Consider the following 22,605-nt stretch of genomic DNA (forward strand, 5'->3'; position numbering starts at 1 on the left):
CTGTGTCTCTCTCTGTCAAATAAATAAATAAAATCTTAAAAAAAAAAAAAAAGAACCATGACAAGTTAGGAAAAATGAAATATTCCTGGAGATGGATGGTGGTTATGGCTGCACAGCAACATGAATGTACTTAACATCACACTACTCTACATTTTGAAAAGGTTAAAAATGGGGGGGTGCCTGGTTGTCAGAACATATGACTCTTGGTCTCGAGGTCAAGAGCTTGAGCCCCATGTTGGGTGTACAGATTACTAAAAATAAACTTAAAAAATTAAAAAATTTTTAAAAAGGTTAAAATGGTAAATTTTAGGTTATATATGTTACCACAATTTTTAAAATAAATTTTAAAAATAAGCAAATAAAAAAACCACTGACAGGAAGAGCTAAAGGAGATTTTCTTGATTCTTTAAGATTTGGCATTACTATTCTGTACAAAATGTATGGGGATTCTATCAATGATTCTACCTCTTTCTGATTTTCTACCTTCTTTCTGGGGTCAGATAAAGAAGAATCTTTCTATTCATAGACATGGTGCAGTACACTAGGATGATGCAGACAATGGTGATCGTGTAGACCTGCATGCAATGCAATCATTTTCAGTCTATATTCCTAGGAAAGAATGTACACAATCTCCCACATTATCCCCACATGATAAATCCTCTATCTCTGTGGGTCAAACTGCAGCTCACAAATCCAGATAGAAAGGAAGAAATGACTCATGAATTTGGGATACCTCTCTATGTTGTTCCTACATAAAAGAAAATTATAGATTTGTTTGTAATGATAGGAAAAATGACGTTCCTGGCTTTAAATAAACAAAAGAAGAGAGCATAGAAGAAACATCCAAACCTTAAAACTAATACATGAACCTCAAGTCAGTGTGGTGTCAGCAAAAGGATAAACAGACAGATCAATGAAACAGACTAGAAAACTTACAAACAGAGCCACTAAAACCTAGTGAGTTTATTTTTCACAAAGGTGCACAGGCAATTAAATGAAGAAACAATATACTTTTCAACAAATGGTGCTGGAACCATATGGTTAAAAAACCATATGCAAAACAATGAATCTCTTTGTCATATACCTCACCCCTTAAACAAAAATTCAAAATGTACCACAGATATAATGCAAAATTTTAAATACTAAAACTTTCTGAAAAACCTATAGGAAGAAATATTTGCAACTGTGGACTAAGCCAAGAGTTCTTAGATGTGATATTAAAAGCATGCTCTTTAAAAGAAGAAAAAATTGATGAACTGGATTTTCTCAAAATTAAAAATTTCTACTCTGTGAAAGGTACTGTTATGAGAAGATATAGAACGGAGAAAATACCTGCAAAATCTCATATCTGATAAAGGACTTGTATTTAGAATATACAAAAAACTCTCAAACGCAACAGTAAGACTACCTTTTTTTTAATGGGCAAAAGTTTTAAACAAATGCCACCTCACCAAAATAGATGTGCAGATGACAGACACATGAAAAGATGCTGAGCATCTTTAGTCATTACGGAGTATAAACTAAAACAACAGTGAGCTATCACTACACCTATTAGATAGGTCTACAATATGACAATACCAAGTGCTGAGGATGAGGAACAACGGGAAATCTCACACTTTGTTGTTGGCACGGTACAAAATGGTACAGCCACTTGGGAAAACAGTTTGGCAATTCTTATGCAGTTAAACATAAATTTATATATATGACCTGGAAATCCCACTTGTACATATTTATCTAAGATAAATGAAAATTTATACTCACCCAAAGGCCTAAACAGAAAGGTTTATATTACAGCATCTTTATTCATAACGGCGAAAAAGGGCAAATAGCCCAATTATCTTCAACTGGTAAATAGATAAAATATAGTACACCCAGGGGCGCCTGGGTGGCTCAGTTGGTTAAGCGACTGCCTTCGGCTCAGGTCATGATCCCAGAGTCCTGGGATCAAGTCCCACATCGGGCTCCCGGCTCAGGGGGTAGCCTGCTTCTCCCTCTGACCCTCTCCCCTCTCATGCTATTTCTCTCTCTCTCTCAAATAAATAAATAAATAGAATCTTTAAAAATATATATATAGTACACCCATATAATGGAATACCACCAGCCACTGAAAAGGAATGAATTATTGATAGAACATGAATGATTATCAAATGCTAATTAAGTGAAAGAAACTAGAATCAAAAAAGGCTTTGAGTCCATTTATACAACATTCTGGGAAAGGCAGAACTACAAGAATGGAATAAAGCTCACTGACTGCCAGGAGCTAGGACGTGGGGAAAGGTTATCTGCAAAGACAAAGCACTGAAGGATTATAATTGGGTGTAGCTTCAGTGTAGTGGGGTTACAAAATGCCACATTTGTCAGAATACCTACAATAAATGAAAGCTGAGTTTCCCCAAAGGTTAAGCAATAGAGTCACCATGTGACTCAGCAATTTCACTCCTGGTTATATATCCAAAAGAAATAAAAACATATATCCACGCAAAACTTGTTATGAATGTTCGTATCAGCATTATTCACAATAGCCCAGAAGTAGAAACCACCTAAATATCCATCAAGTGAAGAACGGATAAACCAAATGAGGTATACCCATACAATGGAATTTTATCTGGCAAACAAAGGAAATGGAAGACCTGACACATGCTACAACATGCATGAACCTTGAAAACATAATGTTAAGTGAAAGAAGCCAGTCACAAAAGACTACATATTGTACAATTCCTCTTAAATGAACTACCCAAATTAGACAAATCTATAGACAAAAAGTAAAAACAGAAACACTTAGTGGCTGCTTAGGGCTGGGGGGATTGATGAAAATGGGGGAAGAAGGAATGACAGCTACAGGATATGTGTTTCTTTCTGAGGTAATCTGGAAGTTCTAAAACTGTGGTGATGGTTGCACAAGTCTGTATATATACTAAAAACCACTGAATTGTACACTTTATTTTTTTTGTTTTTATTTTTTTAGTATCTGTATAGCTTTATTAATGTCTTCTCTCTCTGCTCCTCTTTCATAAGGGTAGAAAGAGCAAATCACTTCACAGCAAAATGTAACCGCACGGAATTCAAAAATGGATATGGAAGCTCCTGCGCACGCCTGGCATCCTCCTCCTGAACTGTAAATTTTAAATGAATGAATTTTGTGGTATGCAAATTATATCTCAATAAAGCTGTTACCCAAAAAGTGGGTATCATTGCACGTAATTTTAAAATAAAATTTTTAAGGGACACCTGGGTGGCTCAGTCAGCTGAGCATCTGCCTTCAGATCAGGTCATGGTCTCAGGGTCCTGGGATCAAGCCCCACATCAGGCTCCCTGCTCAACAGGGAGCCTACTTCTCCCTCTCCCTCTGCCTGCCACTCCCCCTGCTTGTATGTACTCTCTCTCTGTCAAATAAATAAGATCCTTGAATAAATAAAAATAAAAATAATAAAATTTTTAAATAATATAAGAACTCCACAGTGGGGCAAGCACCTTATCTGTTTTGTCTACCACTCTATCCCCAAACCTACAATACTGCAGAAAGGAGTAATATACTCAAAATGTTTCAATGTGATCTAGTCCAATGAGGTTAAAAATAAGTCTCATCCTAAGAATCCACAAAGCAAACAAGAAAAACTGTTATGCAACATAATAGTGAAACAGGTACCCAACAGGAAAATGGGTAGCTGGATTCCTCAGCAAACTGCATTTCTTTCAATGACAGAAAGCAATATAGGATCTTACTAGTATAAGGATCTCCTGAAACCCTGCCTAATGACCTAGCAGTATGGAAACTTGTTCAGCCAGCTTTTTAAAATGACTCCTAACAAACTTCTCTCTTCAGTAATAACTGGAAAAGATCCATTTCTATCCATATGCAACAAACCCAAGCCAAAGCCCACTTATACTAAACCAGTGGGTCAATACTACCTGTCGATGTACCAAAGGGGAGATTTAATTACAGTACCTAGAAATTAGTCAAAGTATTTATGGATACTAGAAAAATGGTAACACAGATTAAAAGTTGACCACCAGAAACACCTTGACAAGGTAAAGAATCATTGTGAATTCATCAACAGTAAAAGCCATACCACATTAGAGTTGGAAGTGCTTCACTGCTCTATTCAACCTAACATCAAATGCAGGGATTCCACATACCCAGTGTACACTACTCCACAGGAAAAGCCTTCAAATACCTGAGAACTGTTAATAAATCTCCTTTTACTCTTTGACAAGTGAAATATACTCACATCCTTTGACCACTCATCAAGAGGCAGACATAGCATAATCCTGTGAGAGTAAAGTGGACCAGAGACACTTTCCAATTATCAATGACCCATAGATTATGTAAGTTTTCTTTACTTCATAACTGCTTTCTACTTTTGTCTATGATAAACTATTTTCCAGTGTTTTCTTTCCATATAAAGTTGCCACAAAGTCATGTGTGAAGCATTCTGTGAATAACCAATCACTTCAATGTACACAGAACACTTTACATTTGCACCTGTTTCATTTCATCATGCAGATTCGGATTCATGTTGTTTTGACATCTAATCCTATACTTGATTTTTTCATCTAAGTTACCCAGTAGTGTTAATGTACTATAATAACAGACTAAAAGATAGCAGTCCAGTAGCCCAGTCCACATGGCCACCTGAACTGCCTTCTATTCTCACTCCCTGTCCCCTTCCATACTCCAAATACTGCCAACTACCCCATCCTGTACATCTAATGGTCGCTATTTAAACAGCAAGGAGGCAACCAAAAAGGAACGTTAAATCCTCCGTGTTCCCTACCTATTTCTCAACTTTTTAAAATTCTGTTTTAAGAAGACTGTGGAAAAGTTATAAAGAATCCCCAAGAGAATAGTGAATATGATTCATTTCATCTAGAGAAGGATGAGTGAATGGTAACTACAAGGATACACTTACAGTAATAAAAGGGTGAAAGAGAAGAAATAAGATCCATTAACTGGAGGAGGGTAGGAGAGGAAATAAGACTAGTTAGGAGACTATACCAGTTGTCTAGGTAAGAGATGATTATGGCTTGGAAGACTGTAGTGGAAATAAATAGAAAAAGCCAAGTTTAAAGAGTAAAATCAATAGGATTTGCTACCGCATTAAGAAGGAAAGGAGGGGCTCAGTTGGTTTAGCATCTGACTTCAGCTCAGTTCATGATCTCAGGGTCCTGGGATCCAGCCCAGTGTCAGGCTCCAAGTTCAGTGGGGAGTCTGCTTATACCTCTGCCCCTCCCTCCCCCACTGTACACTCTCTCTCTCAAATAATAAACATATTCAGATTCACTCAATTATCATATTCAAAAGTCATATTCAAATCACTCGATTCTCTTCAAAGAGCTATTATTTCAAAATCCAAATGCTATAATTCAGCACAGATTTTAGAATAACTTTTTTTTTTAAGATTTTATTTATTTGAGAGAGAGAGAGCCAGAAAGAGTGAGTGAGGGAAGGCGCAGAGGGAAAAGGAGACTCCTCACTGAGCAGGGAGCCCAGTGCGGGGCTCAATCCCAGGACCCTTAATCAACCGAGCCACCCAGGTGCCCCATAAAATAACTTTTTCAAAATATTATTCATTACCACATCTAGTATGTGCTTTGCTTCTTCCTTACTGTCTATATCCAGTCTATGCTAAAACACCTGACATTCTCTTTTAACTAGAAAAAGCATACAATACAAATATAGAAAGAATAAAACACAAATACAAGTACCTTACCTAAGACTAGCATTTCAGATCAATCTTACAGAAATATAATATAATATAATATTCAAGGCAAGAGTGTTCAGGCTCCTATGAAATCAGGTAATAAAAATTTATTATATTTAAATTCTGAATGTTCTTTTCTTTTTTTTAAAATACTCTCTACACCCACAGTAGGGCTCAAACTCACAACCCTGAGATTGAGAGTCTCATGTTCTCAGACTGAGCCAGCCAGGCGCCCCATAAATCAGGTAATGAAAATTTAACGTTACAGGCAATAAACTCCTTAATCTGTCACTGAATGGAACACAAGATATATTTTAGGACAAAATTAACTATCTGGGTTACTTTTAGACTGTAATGTACATCCCTAGATACTGACAAACGAGTGACATATTAGGAAGGGCAAGTATTTTAGAAATGTGAAAGAAGAGAATTTGAATCCCAGCTTCCTCATTTACTAGCTAGGTTATCTTGGGAGAAATGATCTGATCTCCTCAGTTTCCTCAACTATACTTTGTGGGAATGCTGGAAAGATTTAACAAAGTAAGGTTTGTAATTTGAACAGCACACAGAGTAGGCAATAATTAATTATTATAAATAGCTCTTCCATAAAGATTGTAATGTTCCTTTCTCCGGACCATTCAAAAGGCAAGATATTTAAGAAAACTGTTTCCTAGCAACTTGCTAACCACCCAAGAACTCTCCTACTTCATTTTGCAGAGCTTAGAAAAGCTAGGGTGAAAGATGTGGTAAGGAAAAGAAGGTCTTTGGGAGCTTCTGACAGATATTGTGAGATTAAAAGAGAAGCTAGAAAGAATGCAGTCTGTTCCACATATGAAGAAATTCTGAAAAATGCTGACTGACTTTTGTAACTTTGGATAGTGAACTTTTAAACAGACATTTATTTGCCATTTCAAAGATTTTTCTCTCTCCTAAAAAACTTGTTGATTCTCACCGAACTGTTCTTCCCAAGGTGAGCAACTTATCAGATTTTTTTTAAAGATTTTATTTATTTGAGTGAGAGAGCGAGAGAGAGACAGCACGAGCAGGGAGGAGGGGCAGAGGGAAAGGGACAAGCAGGCTTCTCACTGAGCAGAGAGCCTGACACAGGGCTCAATCCCAGGACCCGGAGATCATGACCTGAGCCGAAGGCAGACGCTTAACTGACTGAGCCACCCAGGCGCCCCATGAGTTCTCAGCTCATAGTTTATATGGAAGAGTGTTAGGTACAGGAAACTGCTTTCCTAATTTATATGTGAACAACCAGTGTCATTAGCCAAATTAATCCACCCAACTATCTCGTGCAGAAGTCAGATTACTGAAAATACTTGTTCCCACCAGGCCAGCTATCAAGGAGACTTATACAGAAGATCAATACCCTCTTAGGAACAAACCTTATCTCCAAAGCCCCCCACCCATTTAAAATCTGAGTCAATCTAATTTTTCTCAAAAAAAAAAAAAAGATCTGACATAGATCAAAGGCAGGCCGCCTGGGTGGCTCAGTAGGTTGATCATCAGACTCTTGGGTTTTGGCTCAGGTCATGATCTCAGAGTCATGAGATCTTGTACCACATGGCACATGGGGCTCCATAGATGCTCAGCAGGGAGTCTGCTTGAGATTCTCTCTCTCTCTGCCTCTTCCCTTGTCCCTCCCCCTGCTCGTACCCTCTATCTCTGTAAAATAAATAAATCCCTTAAAAAAATTCTGAAAGTGAAGCACCTTATAATAAAAATTATCAAATAGAGGGGTGCCTGGCTGGCTCAGCTGATACAGTGTGCAAATCCTGACCTCGGGGTAGTGAGTTTGAGGCCCACATTGGGTGTAGAGATTACCGAAAAACAAACAAACAAAAAACCTTAAAAAATAATAAAAATAGGGTAGCCTGGGTGGCTCAGTAGGTTAAGCCTCCAACTCTTGATCTCAGCCCAGGTTGTGATCTCAGGGTTGTGAGTTCAAGCCCCACATTGAGCTACATACTAGGCATGAAGTCTACTTTAAAAAAAAAGTTTAAACATTAATAATAATAAGTAATTAAAGATTATCAAACAGAATGTTTTCCAGCAGATTTTATGTTCTTATGTAGAATGGGTATAGGTAAGATGCTTTTCTTCCATAAATTCCAGGCCAATGTAATCACTATATATTGAGTGTCACAGGTTTAAATTTAAGAGTCTTCCCCCAAAATTTTTTAAAACAATCAAATGTCATTTTTCAAAGATGTCAGTCTTATAAAGTGATTTTAAAATAAATTTTCAACAGTAAGATCAGAAAGGTAACAAATATTTGGGAAACTGAAAAAGAAAAGACCAAGAAAGAGAACGATTTGCAATGCAATAAAAAACATATCAATAACTTGCTCTTTTCTTTCTAATGATGATGTTCTCAAATCAAAGGCATTTGAGCTTCTTTCTCATCTGAAATGCATGCAATAATTAGTATTAACATAAATCCAAGAAAAGTATCTAAACACTGACTCCTGGACTTCAAAAGATTAACTTTTCTTTATCCACAAATAGCCTGCCTTAGCATAAAGATCAAATAATATTTTAATAAAGAGTAACTTCTAGGTGGTTCTTATTGTGGTACTTAACATTCAAGCACGGGTAGGTATATAGAAATTCTAAACTCGTGGGCGCCTGGGTGGCTCAGTCGTTAAGTGTCTGCCTTCGACTCAGGTCATGATCCCAGTGTCCTGGGATCGAGTCCCACACTGGGCTCCCCGCTCTGCGGGAAGCCTGCTTCTTCCTCTCCCACTCCCCCTGCTTATGTTCCTGCTCTCGCTATGTCTCTGTCAAATAAATAAATAAAATCTTTTTTTTTTTTAATAAATAAAATCTTTAAAAAAAAAAAAAGAAATTCTAAACTCGCATAATGCTTCAAACCAAACAATGCCAACACATAATGAATATTTAAATCATGAAAGCTGCTCCCATTCTGCTCACTGCTCCCCATCTCAGTATACCCGTCTCCTTACATCAAGGTTCCAGACCAATACAATCCCAAGTTAGGCTAAAGTAGACCTGGTCTCCGTCTAAACTTGATGATTATGTACATTAAGGACTGTGGATACTTTCTAGGTCTGCTAATTTTTTTTTAAGATTTATTTATTTTAGGGGTGCCTGAGTGGCTCAGTCGGTTAAGCAACTGACTTCAGCTCAGGTCATGATCCCAGGGTCCTGGGATCAAGCCGCACATCTGGATCCCTGCTTAGCAAGGGAGTCTGCTTCTCCCTCTCCCCCTGCTCATTCTCTCGCTCACTCACTCTCTTTCAAACTAATAAATAAAATGTTAAAAAAAAAAAAAAGATTTATTTATTTTAGAGAGGGAGGAGGGAGAAGGAGCAGAGGAAGAGGGAAAAGGAGAAAATCTCAAGCAGACTCCCCGCTGAGTGCAGAGACTGACTCAGGGCTTGACACAGGGCTCGATCTCACAACCCTGAGATCATGACATGAGCTGAAACCAGGAGTTGGATGCTTAACAGACTGCAACACCCAGGTGCTCCTAGGTCTGCTTATTTAATGTAAACAAAAATCTTACGAAAACAGCAATCCAGATACTCAAGATTTACTGCCTGTAACTATTTAACTAATAATACTATATATGGTTTCTTTAGCTATTAAAAAAAAAACGAAGTTGTGTACAATTGTAAATACTTATTAAGCCTCAAAAAGTATTTATATAAAGATTAATTTAGCTTGTCATAGGTTACATGGCTTGGAAACCATAAAACCAGAATTAAAAATCTATAACCCAGGGGCGCCTGGGTGGCTCAGATAGTTAAGCGTCTGCCTTTAGCTCAGGTCATGATCTCCAGGTTCTGGGATCGAGCCCCGTATCGGCTCCTGGCTCAGCAAGGAGTCTGCTTCTCCCTCTCCCTCTGCCTCTCCCACTGCTCATGCTCAGAGCTCTCTCTCTGTATCTCTCTGTCTCAAATGAATAAATAAAATATTTTTTCAAAAATCTATAACCTGGTTCTCCATTAACGTTTATTCCTAGGGACACCTGGGTGGCTCATTCAGTTAAGCATCAGACTCTTGATCTCAGCTCAGGTCTTGATCTCAGGATCATGAATTCAAGCCCTGTGTTGGAGTGCATGCTGTGCATGGAGCGTACTTATAAAATTAAAAAATTAAATTAAAAAAAATTTATTCCTATTATATTTTTTAAGGACTGGGAACAATTTCATCTATTGCTTGGTACCTAGAAATATTTAATAAATTTGATGGTTTGGGAAATTTAAATGTTTCTGAAGCTATATTATATGACTGCATATGTACAGAATACCTCTGAAAGAACACATAAGGAACTGATAATAGTAGCTGCCACTGAGAAACACAACTAGGGACTAAGAGTGAAAGATTTAATTTTTGCTATATACAGAATTTTGTCCTATTGAATTTTTTTATCATCTGTAAACACTATTTTATAAACATACAATTTTAAAAATACTAAGTTAAAAGATGCTTATCACAGGCTTGGTGAACATAAAACTAACAGAAACATTATACTCGTCATATGTACAAGGTGTCTATGCTGATATCTGGAATATGCTTTGCCCCAAATATATCATTTCATCATAATAGTTACTGCTCAACTTAATTGGAAGGAGGAAGAAGTGAGCTCAAGATAGTAAGACTATGCAGGATGGAGTCCACGACGGCAGAGGAGGAGACCTTAATTTTGTCTGGTCCCAGGAATTCAGCTAGATAGCTATCAAATCATTCTGAACACCCGCAGAGAACTCAACCAGCGATCCAAGAAAAGAATAGCTCCAACTTACAAATAGGAAAGCAACCATTTTCTGCAATGACAAGATGGAAAAACTCACCTCAGAAAAGAGAACATGAGGCAGTTCTGCCTGCCAGGGACCAAATCAGTATGGACGTTAGGTAAAATGTCAGAACTAGAGTTCAGAAAAAGGATTATAAAGATACTAGCTGGGCTTGAAAAAACCACAGAAGACACTAGAGGATCCCTTTCTAGAGAAATAAAAGAACTAAAATGTACCCAAGTCGAAATCAAAAAGGTTATTGGGGCGCCTGGATGGCTCAGTTGGTTAAGCGGCTGCCTTCGGCTCAGGTCATGATCCTGGAGTCCCGGGATCGAGTCCCGCATCGGGCTCCCTGCTCGGCAGGGAGTCTGCTTCTCCCTCTGACCCTCCCGTCTCTCATGCTCTCTGTCTCATTCTCTCTCTCAAATAAATAAATAAAATCTTAAAAAAAAAAAAAGAAATCAAAAAGGTTATTAATGAGATGCAAAAAAAAATGGAGGCTCTAAATGCAAGGATAAATGAGGCAGAAGAGAGAACAAGTGATAAAGAAGACAAAATGATGAAGAATAAAGCTGAGAAAAAGAGAGAGAAACAACTACTGGATCATGAGGGGAGAAATACAACCGTGAAGAAAAAATTAATGTGCTGGACTTACTGAGACACAGTACAGCGGTATATGATATGACTCCTTTGAGAGACTTTTTTTTTTTTTAAGATTTTATTTATTTATTTGACAGAGACAGACACAGCGAGAGCAGGAACACAAGCAGGGGGAGTGGGAGAGGAGAAGCAGGCTTCCCGCCAAGCAGGGAGCCTGATGTGGGGCTCGATCCCAGGTCCCTGGGATCATGGCCTGAGCCGAAGGCAGACACTTAATGACTGAGCTACCCAGGCGCCCCTAAGAGAGACTTTTGTCAGTAATTCTGATTATGCAGTTTCAGAATTAACCATCCCACCACTACCAGTATACCTCTGTGTACAAAACATCTAACCACTCTTTCCTATTACTCAATTTCCAAATGTTACAGTACCACACTATTATACTCTCCTCTGCAAAGATGCATATAATTATTCTACCCAAAAGCCAATTTGTTATATATCAAACTCTACTGCATTAAACATTTTTGTATTTAAAAAAATTCGACTGGCTAAAATGGATCAATCTATACTACCTCTACTTCAACACAGCAACAGTCCAATTATTAACTAATATGTAAGCTAATTGCCAGTATACAATTCCAGCCTATAAATTCATTCAATTTCCTCTCTATACCATTTTTGTAATTTTTCTAGAAGCTATCTTCACCTTCCCTTTCCCAAGGCCATGGCCACCACCTCAATTCAGATCTTCATTCTCTACTTGCAGCAGCTGCCTACATTTTCCTAACTAGAATCTCTTCCTCTTCAATTCATAACAGTTACCATCAGCTCAATCTTCCTGAACACTGGTCATCAATGAACAATAAATGACTCTCCGTCTGTTTTTTACTTCCAAATACAAATCCTGCGATTTGATTCCCTGGAAGCTTTCCTACTTAATTTTTATCTCCCACTCCCTAAATTGAAACCTCTCTTAAATAACAGCCAGGCTCTTTCCTGACTCATCCTACAACTCCCAATGCCTGGAATACCCTCCCGCTTCCCTCCACTAATCTGAATCTCTTCAACTCCCAACTGCTACCTGGATTAAATTCCTGGTTTCCCTACCTTGCTGTAAGAAATCACATGTTACTTCCCTTCATTTAGCTTGTTATCCTATTATTTGGAAAAGGAAACAGGAAATACCTCAAAGAACTGTTGGAAGGATTAAATACAATATATAATCTTTATAAAGAACTTAGTACATACTAGGTATTCAATAAATGGTATCCTATATAAGAGAACACTAATCACTTTCTCATTTTCCTTATGTAAATATCCTTTCTCCAAGTAGACAAAAAACTTTTTTATAAAATCCCTGAAGAAGTCACCAAGCAAAATTGTTCCAGTTATTAGAATCCAAAGCTGTCTGATTCTCTTTTTGTCTTGAAAAAGTCTTTTAGGGTAGGGATTATTCTCGAAAATAAGTCTTGGACTGAATGACCAAAGGGATCACTTCCTCGGGTGAGGACTGGAAAGAAGGACATGGCATTCCAGCCAGCCGAAGCGTCTCCCAAGAGTACAGATACTGCTTCAAAGATCAAATCTAAATCCTAGATACCCTGTATCTCTTCCAGCCAACCTACCCAGCTGCAGGCAGCACAGAACACAGTCTGTGAAGAGAGGACACCAAAAACCCAGATGACCCATGTTTACAAGACTCTAGTAGGTATACAGAGAAAAGGGAATAGGAAAAGAAAAAGAAAAAACTGGGCAGAAAAATAAGAGCTGAATGCCCCCATTTTCCCCTACCCACTCAGGTTGCATGGGAGGAAGCAGACAGAATGCAAAGTAAACACTTTTAGGAAGAGTAAAACCTGACTTTGAATCTCCATCCCCCCACTTCTTCATAAATAGTAACAGCTATCTCACAAAATTATTATGAAGATTAAGCTGGATGTACACTTCCTAGAATATGGCATTCAACTGATATTGTTTCTATCCCCTATGTCTTTGACTTCCATGTTATACTTTAAAAAGTACAGAAGAAAAACTTTATGAAAAAAGAGGAAAGACACAAAACAATATATGAGGATATTATATAAGTAAATATCTTAGATAGAAATGTTAATATTAACTGAAATTAAATCTAAGAGAAAAGCAGGCAGTAAACACAAATGTTTTATGTGATTGAGAATCTGAACTCTGAAGGCGCCTGGGTGGCTCAATCTTAAGTTAAGCATCTGCCTTCGACTCAGGTCATGATCCCAGGTTCCTGGGACTGAGCCCCACATCAGGCTCCCTGCTCCACGGGAAGCCTGTTTCTCCCTCTCCCACTCCCCCTGCTTGTGTTCCCTCTCTCGCTGTGTCTCTGTCAAATAAATAAAATCTTAAAAAATAAAAAATAAAAAAGAATCTGAATTCTGAGGGCACCTGGGTGGCTCAGTTGGTTAAGGGCTGACTCTTGATTTCAGCTCAGGTCATGATCTCAGGGTCCTGAGATCAAGCCCCACCTCGGGGGGGGGAGGGTCTGTTTCTCTCCTTCTCCCTCTCCCACTAACCCTTCCCACACGTGCACTCTCTTTCTCTCTAAAAAATAAATTAAAAAAATATGAACTCTGGGGGGTGCCTGGGTAGCTCACTCATCATGATCTCTGGGTCCAGAGATCAAGACCTGACTCAGGCTCCAAAATGGGCACAGAGCCTACTTGAGATTCTCTCTTTCCCTCTCCCTCTGCCCCTTCTCCTACCTCGTCGAGAGCGCATATTCTCGCTCAGGAAAAAAATATATATATATGAGCTCTGATATTAAGATGCAAGATTCAGGGCGCCTGGGTGGCTCAGTTGGTTGAGCGACTGCCTTCAGCTCAGGTCATGATCCTGGAGTCCCGGGATCGAGTCCCACATCGGGCTCCCTGCTCAGCAGGGAGTCTGCTTCTCCCTCTGACCCTCCCCCCTCTCATGTGCTCTCTCCCTCTCTCTCATTCTCTCTCAAATAAATAAAATCTTAAAAAAAAAAAAAACCTTTAAAAAAAAAAGATGCAAGATTCAAATCCTGACTAGCTGTATGATTCTGGCAAGTTACTTAAACTTATTGAGACTCAATTTTATTATCTGTAAATGGGAATAATAGTACTTATACTTCACAGGGTACTGATGAAATTTAAATAATACATATGAGGTGTTGGATATAATCCCTAACAAAGAATTTAACTATATCATCTAAATTAATAGATTACAATAGGAAAAGTTTTTTCTCCTCTAAAAGAGTAACTTCATTAAAATAATAAGGACTAAGAAATGAGTTTTAATTGTTGAGATGATCTACTTCAGTGTTTCTAAACTTTATGGTCTCAACACCTTTAGACTTAAAAATTATTATGGAACCTAAAGAGCTTTGGCTTAAATGGCTTATATCCATGTATATTTACCACAATAGAAATTAAAACGAAGGGGGAGCCTGGGTGGCTCAGTCAGTTAAGCATCTGCCTTCGGTTCAGTTCATGATCCCCGGGTCCTGGGATCAAGCCCCTCATCCAGCTCTCTGCTCAGCAGAAAGCCTGCTTCTCCCTCTCCCTCTGCCTGCCGCTCCCCCGCTTATGCTCTCTATGTGAAATAAATAAATAAAATCTTTTTTTAAAAAAAGAAAAGAAATTGGGGCACCTGGGTGGCTCAGTCGGTTGGGCGTCTGCCTTCAGCTCAGGTCATGATCTCAGGGTCCTGGGATCGAGCCCCGCATCGGGCTCCCTGCTCTGCGGGAAGCCTGCTTCTCCCTCTGCCCCTCACCCTGCTTGTGTTCCCTCTCTCACTGTCTCTCTCTGTCAATTAAATAAATGAATAAAATCTTTCAAAAAAAAAAAGAAAAGAAATTAAAACTAAGAAAAATTTTGAATGTTATTTTGAGGTACCAATAATAAAACAATTACATGTCAATATAAGTAACATCTTTTAATTTAGGGGAAACAGTGGCATTGTTTTAAATTTCTGCAAATCTCTTTAATGTCTTTAATATCTAGTTTACTAGATGACCAGCTGAAATCTTAACATGTGCTTCTGCATTCAGTCTGCTGAAATATGTTATTTCGAAGTCTATGAATAAAATCTAATCTCACACAAATTTTGGAAAAGGGAGTAGTACAATAGCCTTTCCTGATAACTGTGCATTTTCTTTTTTGCTATTACACCAAAACTTGACAAGTGGTAGTTCTTAAAGATTAGAGACAATATGAAATCTGAAACCATATTAACTTTTCATACACCGTTACATTAAAATTAATTGTTCTATATTGCATTTTAAATGGATCTTTCACCTATGCATAATTTTGGAACATCTGCTTTGATCATCAAGGAAATATTGGTACATTGTTATGTAGATTTTCCAAATGTTGACACATTTCATTGAATAGTATTAAAAATAAAATCTCACTCTGTTGAATAAATAAAATCTAAAAAAAATATATTTTAAAAAAAAGAACTTTGTTAAAATAAAAAAAAATCTGTTAGTATCACCATTGATTTCCTCAGAAAAGTCTATTAAGTATTGGGAAGCTGTCAAACTCATGGTGGCAGATACAAGTTTCCAATATTCTAATTTTCACTTGAAACCTATAATTTTATTATTGGCAACAGTTTTCCTTGAAGTGACAGGCACACTCATTTATTTCTGAAAATATGCCTGCTAAATATCCAAGGCTAAATATAGTTTATCATTCTTTCAAGTTAAAATGGTGTTACAGAAAAAAGCAGTTAGTGAAATATAACACTGTATGTTAACTATACCGGAATTGAAATAAAAAAACCAAAAAAGTGGCTAGGGGTGCCTGGGTGGCTCAGTTAAGCATCTGACTCTTGATTTCAGTTCAGATCATGATCTCACAGGCTCATGAGATGGAACCCAGTGTTGGACACCAGGCCTGTGTGAAACCTACTTAAGATTCTCTCTATCCCGGGCGCCTGGGTGGCTCAGTTGGTTAAGCGACTGCCTTCGGCTCAGGTCATGATCCTGGAGTCCCGGGATCGAGTCCCGCATCGGGCTCCCTGCTCGGCGGAGAGCCTGCTTCTCCCTCTGACCCTCCCCCCTCTCATGTGCTCTCTCTCTCTCTCTCATTCTCTCTGTCTCAAATAAATAAATAAAATCTTTAAAAAAAAAAAAAAAAGATTCTCTCTATCCCTCTCCCTTTGCCCCTTCCCCATTCACACTCTAAAAAATAAATTTTAAAAAAGTGGTTAGTTTTGCCTGTAACTCACTCACACAAGTGGTTTAAACCACTACTGGAGGGATGCCTGGGTGATGCAGTCAGCTGGGTGTTCGACTCTTTGTTTTGGCTCAGGTTGTGATCTCAGGGTGGAGAGATCAAGCCCCATGTTCAGACTCCGTCCTCGGTGTGGAGTCTGCTTCAGATTCTCTCTCCCTCTCCCTCTGACCCCCAACTCGCGCGTGCATGCTCTCTCGCTCTAAAATAAATAAATAAATACATCTTTTTAAAAAAAAGCCACAATTAGACAACTATATAACAGAAGTGCTTTATGCATGCCTCCCATTCCATCACAAAGAACATTAAAAAAATGTCAATGAAGGGTCAAGATTTAACAAAATGAGTAAGTTTTACTATTTCATGAAAGATATTAAGTAAGACAAACAAAAAAAGATATTAAGTGAAACTGGTACCTTTGTTTTTTGTTGAGAATGCATGTTGGTGAAGAACACAATAATTAAGAGTACAGTTTGGTACCACTATCTTGATTCATGCTAAGGCTCCAGCAGTGTGACCCACCCATGATTCTGCACCATCAGTGAAAATGTCAACAAAGTGAAAAAGGAAAAAATATCTCAGAACAATTAATAAAATAGTTCTGACCTCACCTCCACCTCTAACTAGCATGCTATCCTATGAAAACCATATTCTTTCACACAGGGCCCACTGATGCCAGGAACAGAATTTCAATACTATTAATATCCAGAATAAAAATCCTAGAGCACTGTAAATCTAGGTAAGCAGGCCAGAAGCACACTGCTCCAAGTAAATAAGGGCACCAGAGAACCCCATAAATGTAGTTATGCTAAATTCATGCAAAAATGGTCGTCAAATGAGGTCACAAAAAAAATCTAAAGGGCTTTTCATTCACACTGACAGAGAACTACTGTGCATTTGAGAAAGGAAATATGATTATTCATTAAAGTTCTTTCTGAAAAAAAAAAAAAAAAGAACAAACTGGTATTTATACTGCAATGCATTCTGTTAGCCCAAGTTTAGTATAAAATGCTAAAATAAATGTAGCAATGGCAGCCTTTACCACTGTTTCCCCAATGTAGCCATTCCATCTAGGCCTCAGCCCAGGGTCACGTAGCTCTCCATCTTCACCTCATCCTTTGGATCTTACACTCTATGCCCTTCCAACACGGCCTCACTCATCATCATAGTTCAAACCACTAGAAAAACAAAGACTCTTTGTTCTTCACTTCTCCTAAACCTCTTTTCCTTTTGTCTAGCTTCACATTAAGTAGCTAAACACCCACACCTCATGAGATGTCTATTTGGAATGGGTACAACAACTGAGACGGACCAAGCCAGTGGCTCCAATTTAGCCCAAGAACTCTGAGTTGAATCACACACATCCCACACAAAGCCCTTTAATCTATAAACTAGAACCAATAATTTCAGCCAACATCTAGGTTTCAAAGAACTTGAACATAGTTCAATTAGAAGCCCAGAATTTAACTGAAATACATCAATTCAGAATGTGTCAAAGAGGTTTATTACAACAGTTCTAAAAACACTGAACTCAGGAGGCAGTTTACTCACATCACAGTCTAGAGCACAATTATGATTTTAGCATTCCAGCTTTTTTTTTTTTTTAAAGATTTTATTTATTTATTTGAGACAGAGAGAATGAGAGAGAGAGAGAGAGCACATGAGAGGGGGGAGGGTCAGAGGGAGAAGCAGACTCCCCGCTGAGCAGGGAGCCCGATGCGGGACTCGATCCCGGGACTCCAGGATCATGACCTGAGCCAAAGGCAGTTGCTTAACCAACTGAGCCACCCAGGCGCCCGCATTCCAGCTCTTTTACTTACTACCTGTGTGACTTCTGGGGAAGTTACATTTAACATCTTTAATATGTGCCTTCACCTGGAAAATGAGAATAATAATAGTACCTATTCATAGGGTCAAGAAACAAGTTAGAGAATTTACATAAGGCATTTAACCCAGTGCCTGGTATATGTTGGGCATACAATAAACCAGTGCTAATATTGACCTCCAAGTGCAATTCCTCTTTCTACTATAAAAAGCATAATAGCACTGGTGTCTGAGTGATTTCCAGGGCCCAGCAAAGGGACCAGATTTCCAGAGCCCTGAAGACAAGGAGTAAAACCCCAAAATATGGATTCATTTACCACTCCACCCTCATTAACCTAAGCAGCTGCCAAGAATAAAGGGCGCATCTCTGGACACCTGGCAAACAAATGCAGTATTGCCTCACGAGTGATTGGTTCTCTGAGGTGCCCACAAGTGTATTTGGGGAGAAGCTTTGAGAGCAAGTTGAGGAGCATCTGTCCTTCTACGAGACAGGAGAGATTCCACAAAAGAATCTGGATGTCACGAAGGAGGCAACGGTTCAGGCAGAGGAAGCGGCTGCTGAAATGGCTAGGAAGCTGGAGAAGCAGGAAAAGAAATGGTTAAAGCAGCAGAAGAAATGGCTGGCCGCCCTCACCCTCGCATCTTTGGAAAACAGCAATAGTACCCTAGAGGAGTGTGAGGAGACAAGGGAAAGACCCAAAAAGAAGAAAAAGCAAAAGGCCCAGGAGACTCCATGGGAAAATGGAATGGAAGACCCATCTGTCTCTGTCTCCAAACCCAAGAAAAAGAAATCTCTTTCCAAGGAGGAACTGGTTAGTATCGATCCTGAAGAGACAGCTGGCAGTGTAAGACTTCCCGAGAGGAAGAAATCTTTCCCCAAAGAGGAACCAGTTAGTGACACTGAAGAGGCAGGAAACAGGAACATCCCCAACAAAAAAAGGAAATTCTCTTCCAAGGAAGAGCCACTCAGCAGGGGACCTGAAGAGGCTGCTAGCAGCAACAGTAGCAGCTCCAAAAAAAGAAAGAGCTCCAGAAGCTATCCCAGGAAGATCAGAATGGACATTTACCTGGTGGGCATAACCCAAATGACATTTCCCAAGCCATGCTTTATATCCCAATAAAAACAAATTCACAAGGAAAAAAAAATCAGAATAGCAGCAGAACCAACGACAAAACAATAGAGAATTTCCCTGAGTTCAACTACGTATTTATGTAACAGCTTAAGTAACATTAACTGTGAATAAATTTTCACCATGTTGTAGATTATATTGCCTTCAGAGGATATGTACCACCAAGCCTGGGCATCTAAACATTTAGTACATATATTTGTCTAATACTGAGGTTATTAAACAGAACTTAAAATGTTCACAAATACTTTCCAGCAGACACTGTGTAGTGGCAAGGTTAACGAACCGTGACACTCACTAAATTTACCTTAACAAATGACTTGTCTAAGAGGAAAATTAGTGACAGATAAGGAAATAAAAAACCATAAACTTTCACAGGACACCGATTAAAAGATATTTAGGGTTCAATAAAATCCTCCAAAATCTCTCAAGAATACAAACACAACAAAGCTGGGTGGTATGTGCAATACTGTTTATTATTCTGTAAATAACTTTCTATATGCATAAAATATCTCATTAAAAGATGAAACACCTGTGTAAAACAAAAATGACAAGACAGACAACGCAAGTAAATTAAAAATAAAATTGCAGGGGTGCCTTTGTAGTTGGTTAAGTGTCCAACTCCTGATCTTGGCTCAGGTATTGATCTCACAGTTGTGAGTTTGAGCTCAGTGTGGGGCCTACTTAAAAAAAAAAAATTGGGGGCGCCTGGGTGGCTCAGTCGTTAAGCGTCTGCCTTCGGCTCAGGTCGTGATCCCAGGGTCCTGGGATTGAGCCCCGCATCGGGCTCCCCACTCAGTGGGAGGCCTGCTTCTCCCTCTCCCACTCCCCCTGCTTGTGTTCCTGCTGTCGCTATCTCTCTCTGTCAAATAAATAAATAAAATCTTAAAAAAAAAAAAAAAAAAAAATTTTAGGGGCACCTGGGTGGCTCAGTTGTTGAGCGTCTGCCTTCGGCTCAGGTCATGGTCCCAAGGTCCTGGGATCAAGCCCCGCATCGGGCTCCCTGCTTGGCGGGAAGCCTGCTTCTCCCTCTCCCGCTCCCCCTGCTTGTGTTCCCTCTCTCGCTGTGCTCTCTCTGTCAAATAAAGTCTTTAAAAAAAAAAAAAAAAAATTGTAAAATATAGCCCAGCACTATCTCATAAAGTTTCCACATTAAAAATAACTTTTGGGGACACATGGGTGGCTCAGTTAAGTATCCAACTCTTGATTTTGGCTCAAGTGGTGTTCTAAGGGTGGAGGGATCAAGCCCCGCATGAGGCTCTGCATTCAACAGGGAGTCTGCCTGAGATTCTCTCCCTCTCTCCCTCTCCCTCTGCCCTTCCCCCCCCCCCGCCCCCACACCTGTGCTCACTCCCACATGCACGGTCTCCCTCAAATAAATAAATAAATCTTAAAAAATAATTTTTGCTTAGGGGTGCCTGGCTGGCTCAGTTAAGAGAGCATGCTACTCTTGATCTTGAGGTTTTGAGTTCAAGCCCTACACTGGGTGTAGAGATTACTTAAAAAATAATTTTTTTTTTTTTAAGATTTTATTTATTTATTTGACAGAGAGAAACACAGCGAGAGAGGGAACACAAGCAGGGGGAGCAGGAGAGGGAGAAGCAGGCCTCCCACCAAGCAGGGAGCCCGATGCGGGGCTTGATCCCAGGACCTAGATTCATGACCTGAGCTGAAGGCAGACGCCCAACAACTGAGCCACCCAGGCGCCCCTAAAAAATAAAAATTTTTTTTTTTAAAGATTTTATTTATTTGACAGAGAGAGACACAGTGAGAGAGGGAACACAAGCAGAGGGAGTGGGAGAGGGAGAAGCAGGCTCCCTGCTAAGCAGGGAGCCCGATGCGGGGCTCGATCCCAGGACCCTGGGATCATGACCCGAGCTGAAGGCAGACGCTTAACCGACTGAGCCACCCAGGCGCCCCAATAAAATATTTTTTTAAATGAGGGGGGTGGATACCTGGGTGGCCCAGTCGGTTAAGCATCTGACTCTTGGTTTTGGCTCAGGTCATGATCTCAGGGTTGTCAGATGGAGCCCCGTCACGAGTCTGCTTAAGTTTCTCTCTTCCTCTCCCTCTGCCCCTCCCCCCATGCTCTAGCTCTCTCAAATAAATACATAAATCCCTTTTTTTTTTTTTTTTTTAAAGGGGGGTGCACCTGGGTGGCTCATTCAGTTAAGAATCCAACTCTTGATCTCAGCTCAGGTCTTGATCTCAGGGTTTTGGGTTCAAACCCCACACTGGGCTCCATGCTGGGTGTGGAGTCTACTTAAAAAATAAATAAATAAATAAAAATTTTAAGAAATAACTTTTGCTTATTTCATATTGATGGTTTACTTATATATAATCAAAATGTAGGGCAAAAGCAACACTATTACGGTTTTCCTGTCAACTGGGGCAAGAAGCATTCTTTGAATAATCTATATAACTGTTCATATTATCTAAAAAAACAAGTTCATATTATCTAATAAAACATAAAACACTGAGTAATTTAAAAACCATCAGACAGGGTGCCTGAGTGGCTCAGTCGTTAAGCATCTGCCTTCGGCTCAGGTCATGATCCCAGGGTCCTGAGATCGAGTCCCATATCGGGCTCTTGCTCGGCGGGAAGCCTGCTTCTCCCTCTCCCTCTCCTGCTGCTTCTGTTCCTGCTCTCGCTATCTCTGTCTCTGTCAAATAAATAAATAAAATCTTTAAAAAAAATAAAAAATAAATAAAAGCCATCAGACATTGGTGAAAAAGATTTTTTTTTAAGTTTATTTATTTATTTGACAGAGAGAGAGCAGGAGAGCACAGGCAGGGGGAAAGGCAGAGGGAGAGGGAGAAGCAGGCCCCTTGCTGATCAGGGAGCATGATGTAGGGCTTGGTCCCAGGACCCTGGGATCATGACCTGAGCTAAAGGCAGTTGCTTAACCAACTGAGCCACCCAGGTGTCCCAGTGGAAAAGATTCTTGTCTGTATTTCTTGAATGAATATCAAGCATCAACAGTGAGTTAGATGGTGCGGGAGGGGAGGTAAGTGGGGGCATGGGGTAACTGAGCGATGGCATTAAGGAAGGCATGTGATGTGTTCCTTACATGAGCACTGAGTGTTACACGCAACTGATGAATTACTGAACTCTACATCTGAAACTAATGATGTACTATATGTTGGCTAATTGAATTTAAATAAAAACAAAAAGTGAGTTAGATGAGATACAGCCACACAAAAAAGAAAGTTCATTTTGACTTTTTAAATGACAAAGAATAATTTCAAAAAGATCAAGTCTTGCACGATGGCACTTATGCAGTAATGGGATTTTCTTTATCAAAAAACCACCAGAGGAAATAAAACTTTGCTTTTCTTTACATTTTTCATT

At 39.3% G+C, this 22,605-nt stretch overlaps 2 protein-coding genes across 2 annotated transcripts in view; one reads left to right on the top strand and one right to left on the bottom strand.

Moving 5' to 3' along the window:
• Positions 1-22,605, bottom strand: part of EIF4G3 (eukaryotic translation initiation factor 4 gamma 3) — a 339,888-nt gene that overhangs the window by 253,453 nt on the left and 63,830 nt on the right. The window lies entirely within an intron of this gene.
• LOC110575372 (nucleolar protein 56-like) lies at positions 1,569-19,342 on the top strand. The gene is given in 3 exon segments (XM_044913817.1): positions 1,569-1,641; positions 18,619-19,133; positions 19,136-19,342. Coding segments are annotated over 3 exon segments (795 nt in total).

The sequence above is a fragment of the Neomonachus schauinslandi genome, chromosome 4 (assembly GCF_002201575.2).
Source record: "Neomonachus schauinslandi chromosome 4, ASM220157v2, whole genome shotgun sequence".
NCBI lineage: Eukaryota > Metazoa > Chordata > Mammalia > Carnivora > Phocidae > Neomonachus > Neomonachus schauinslandi.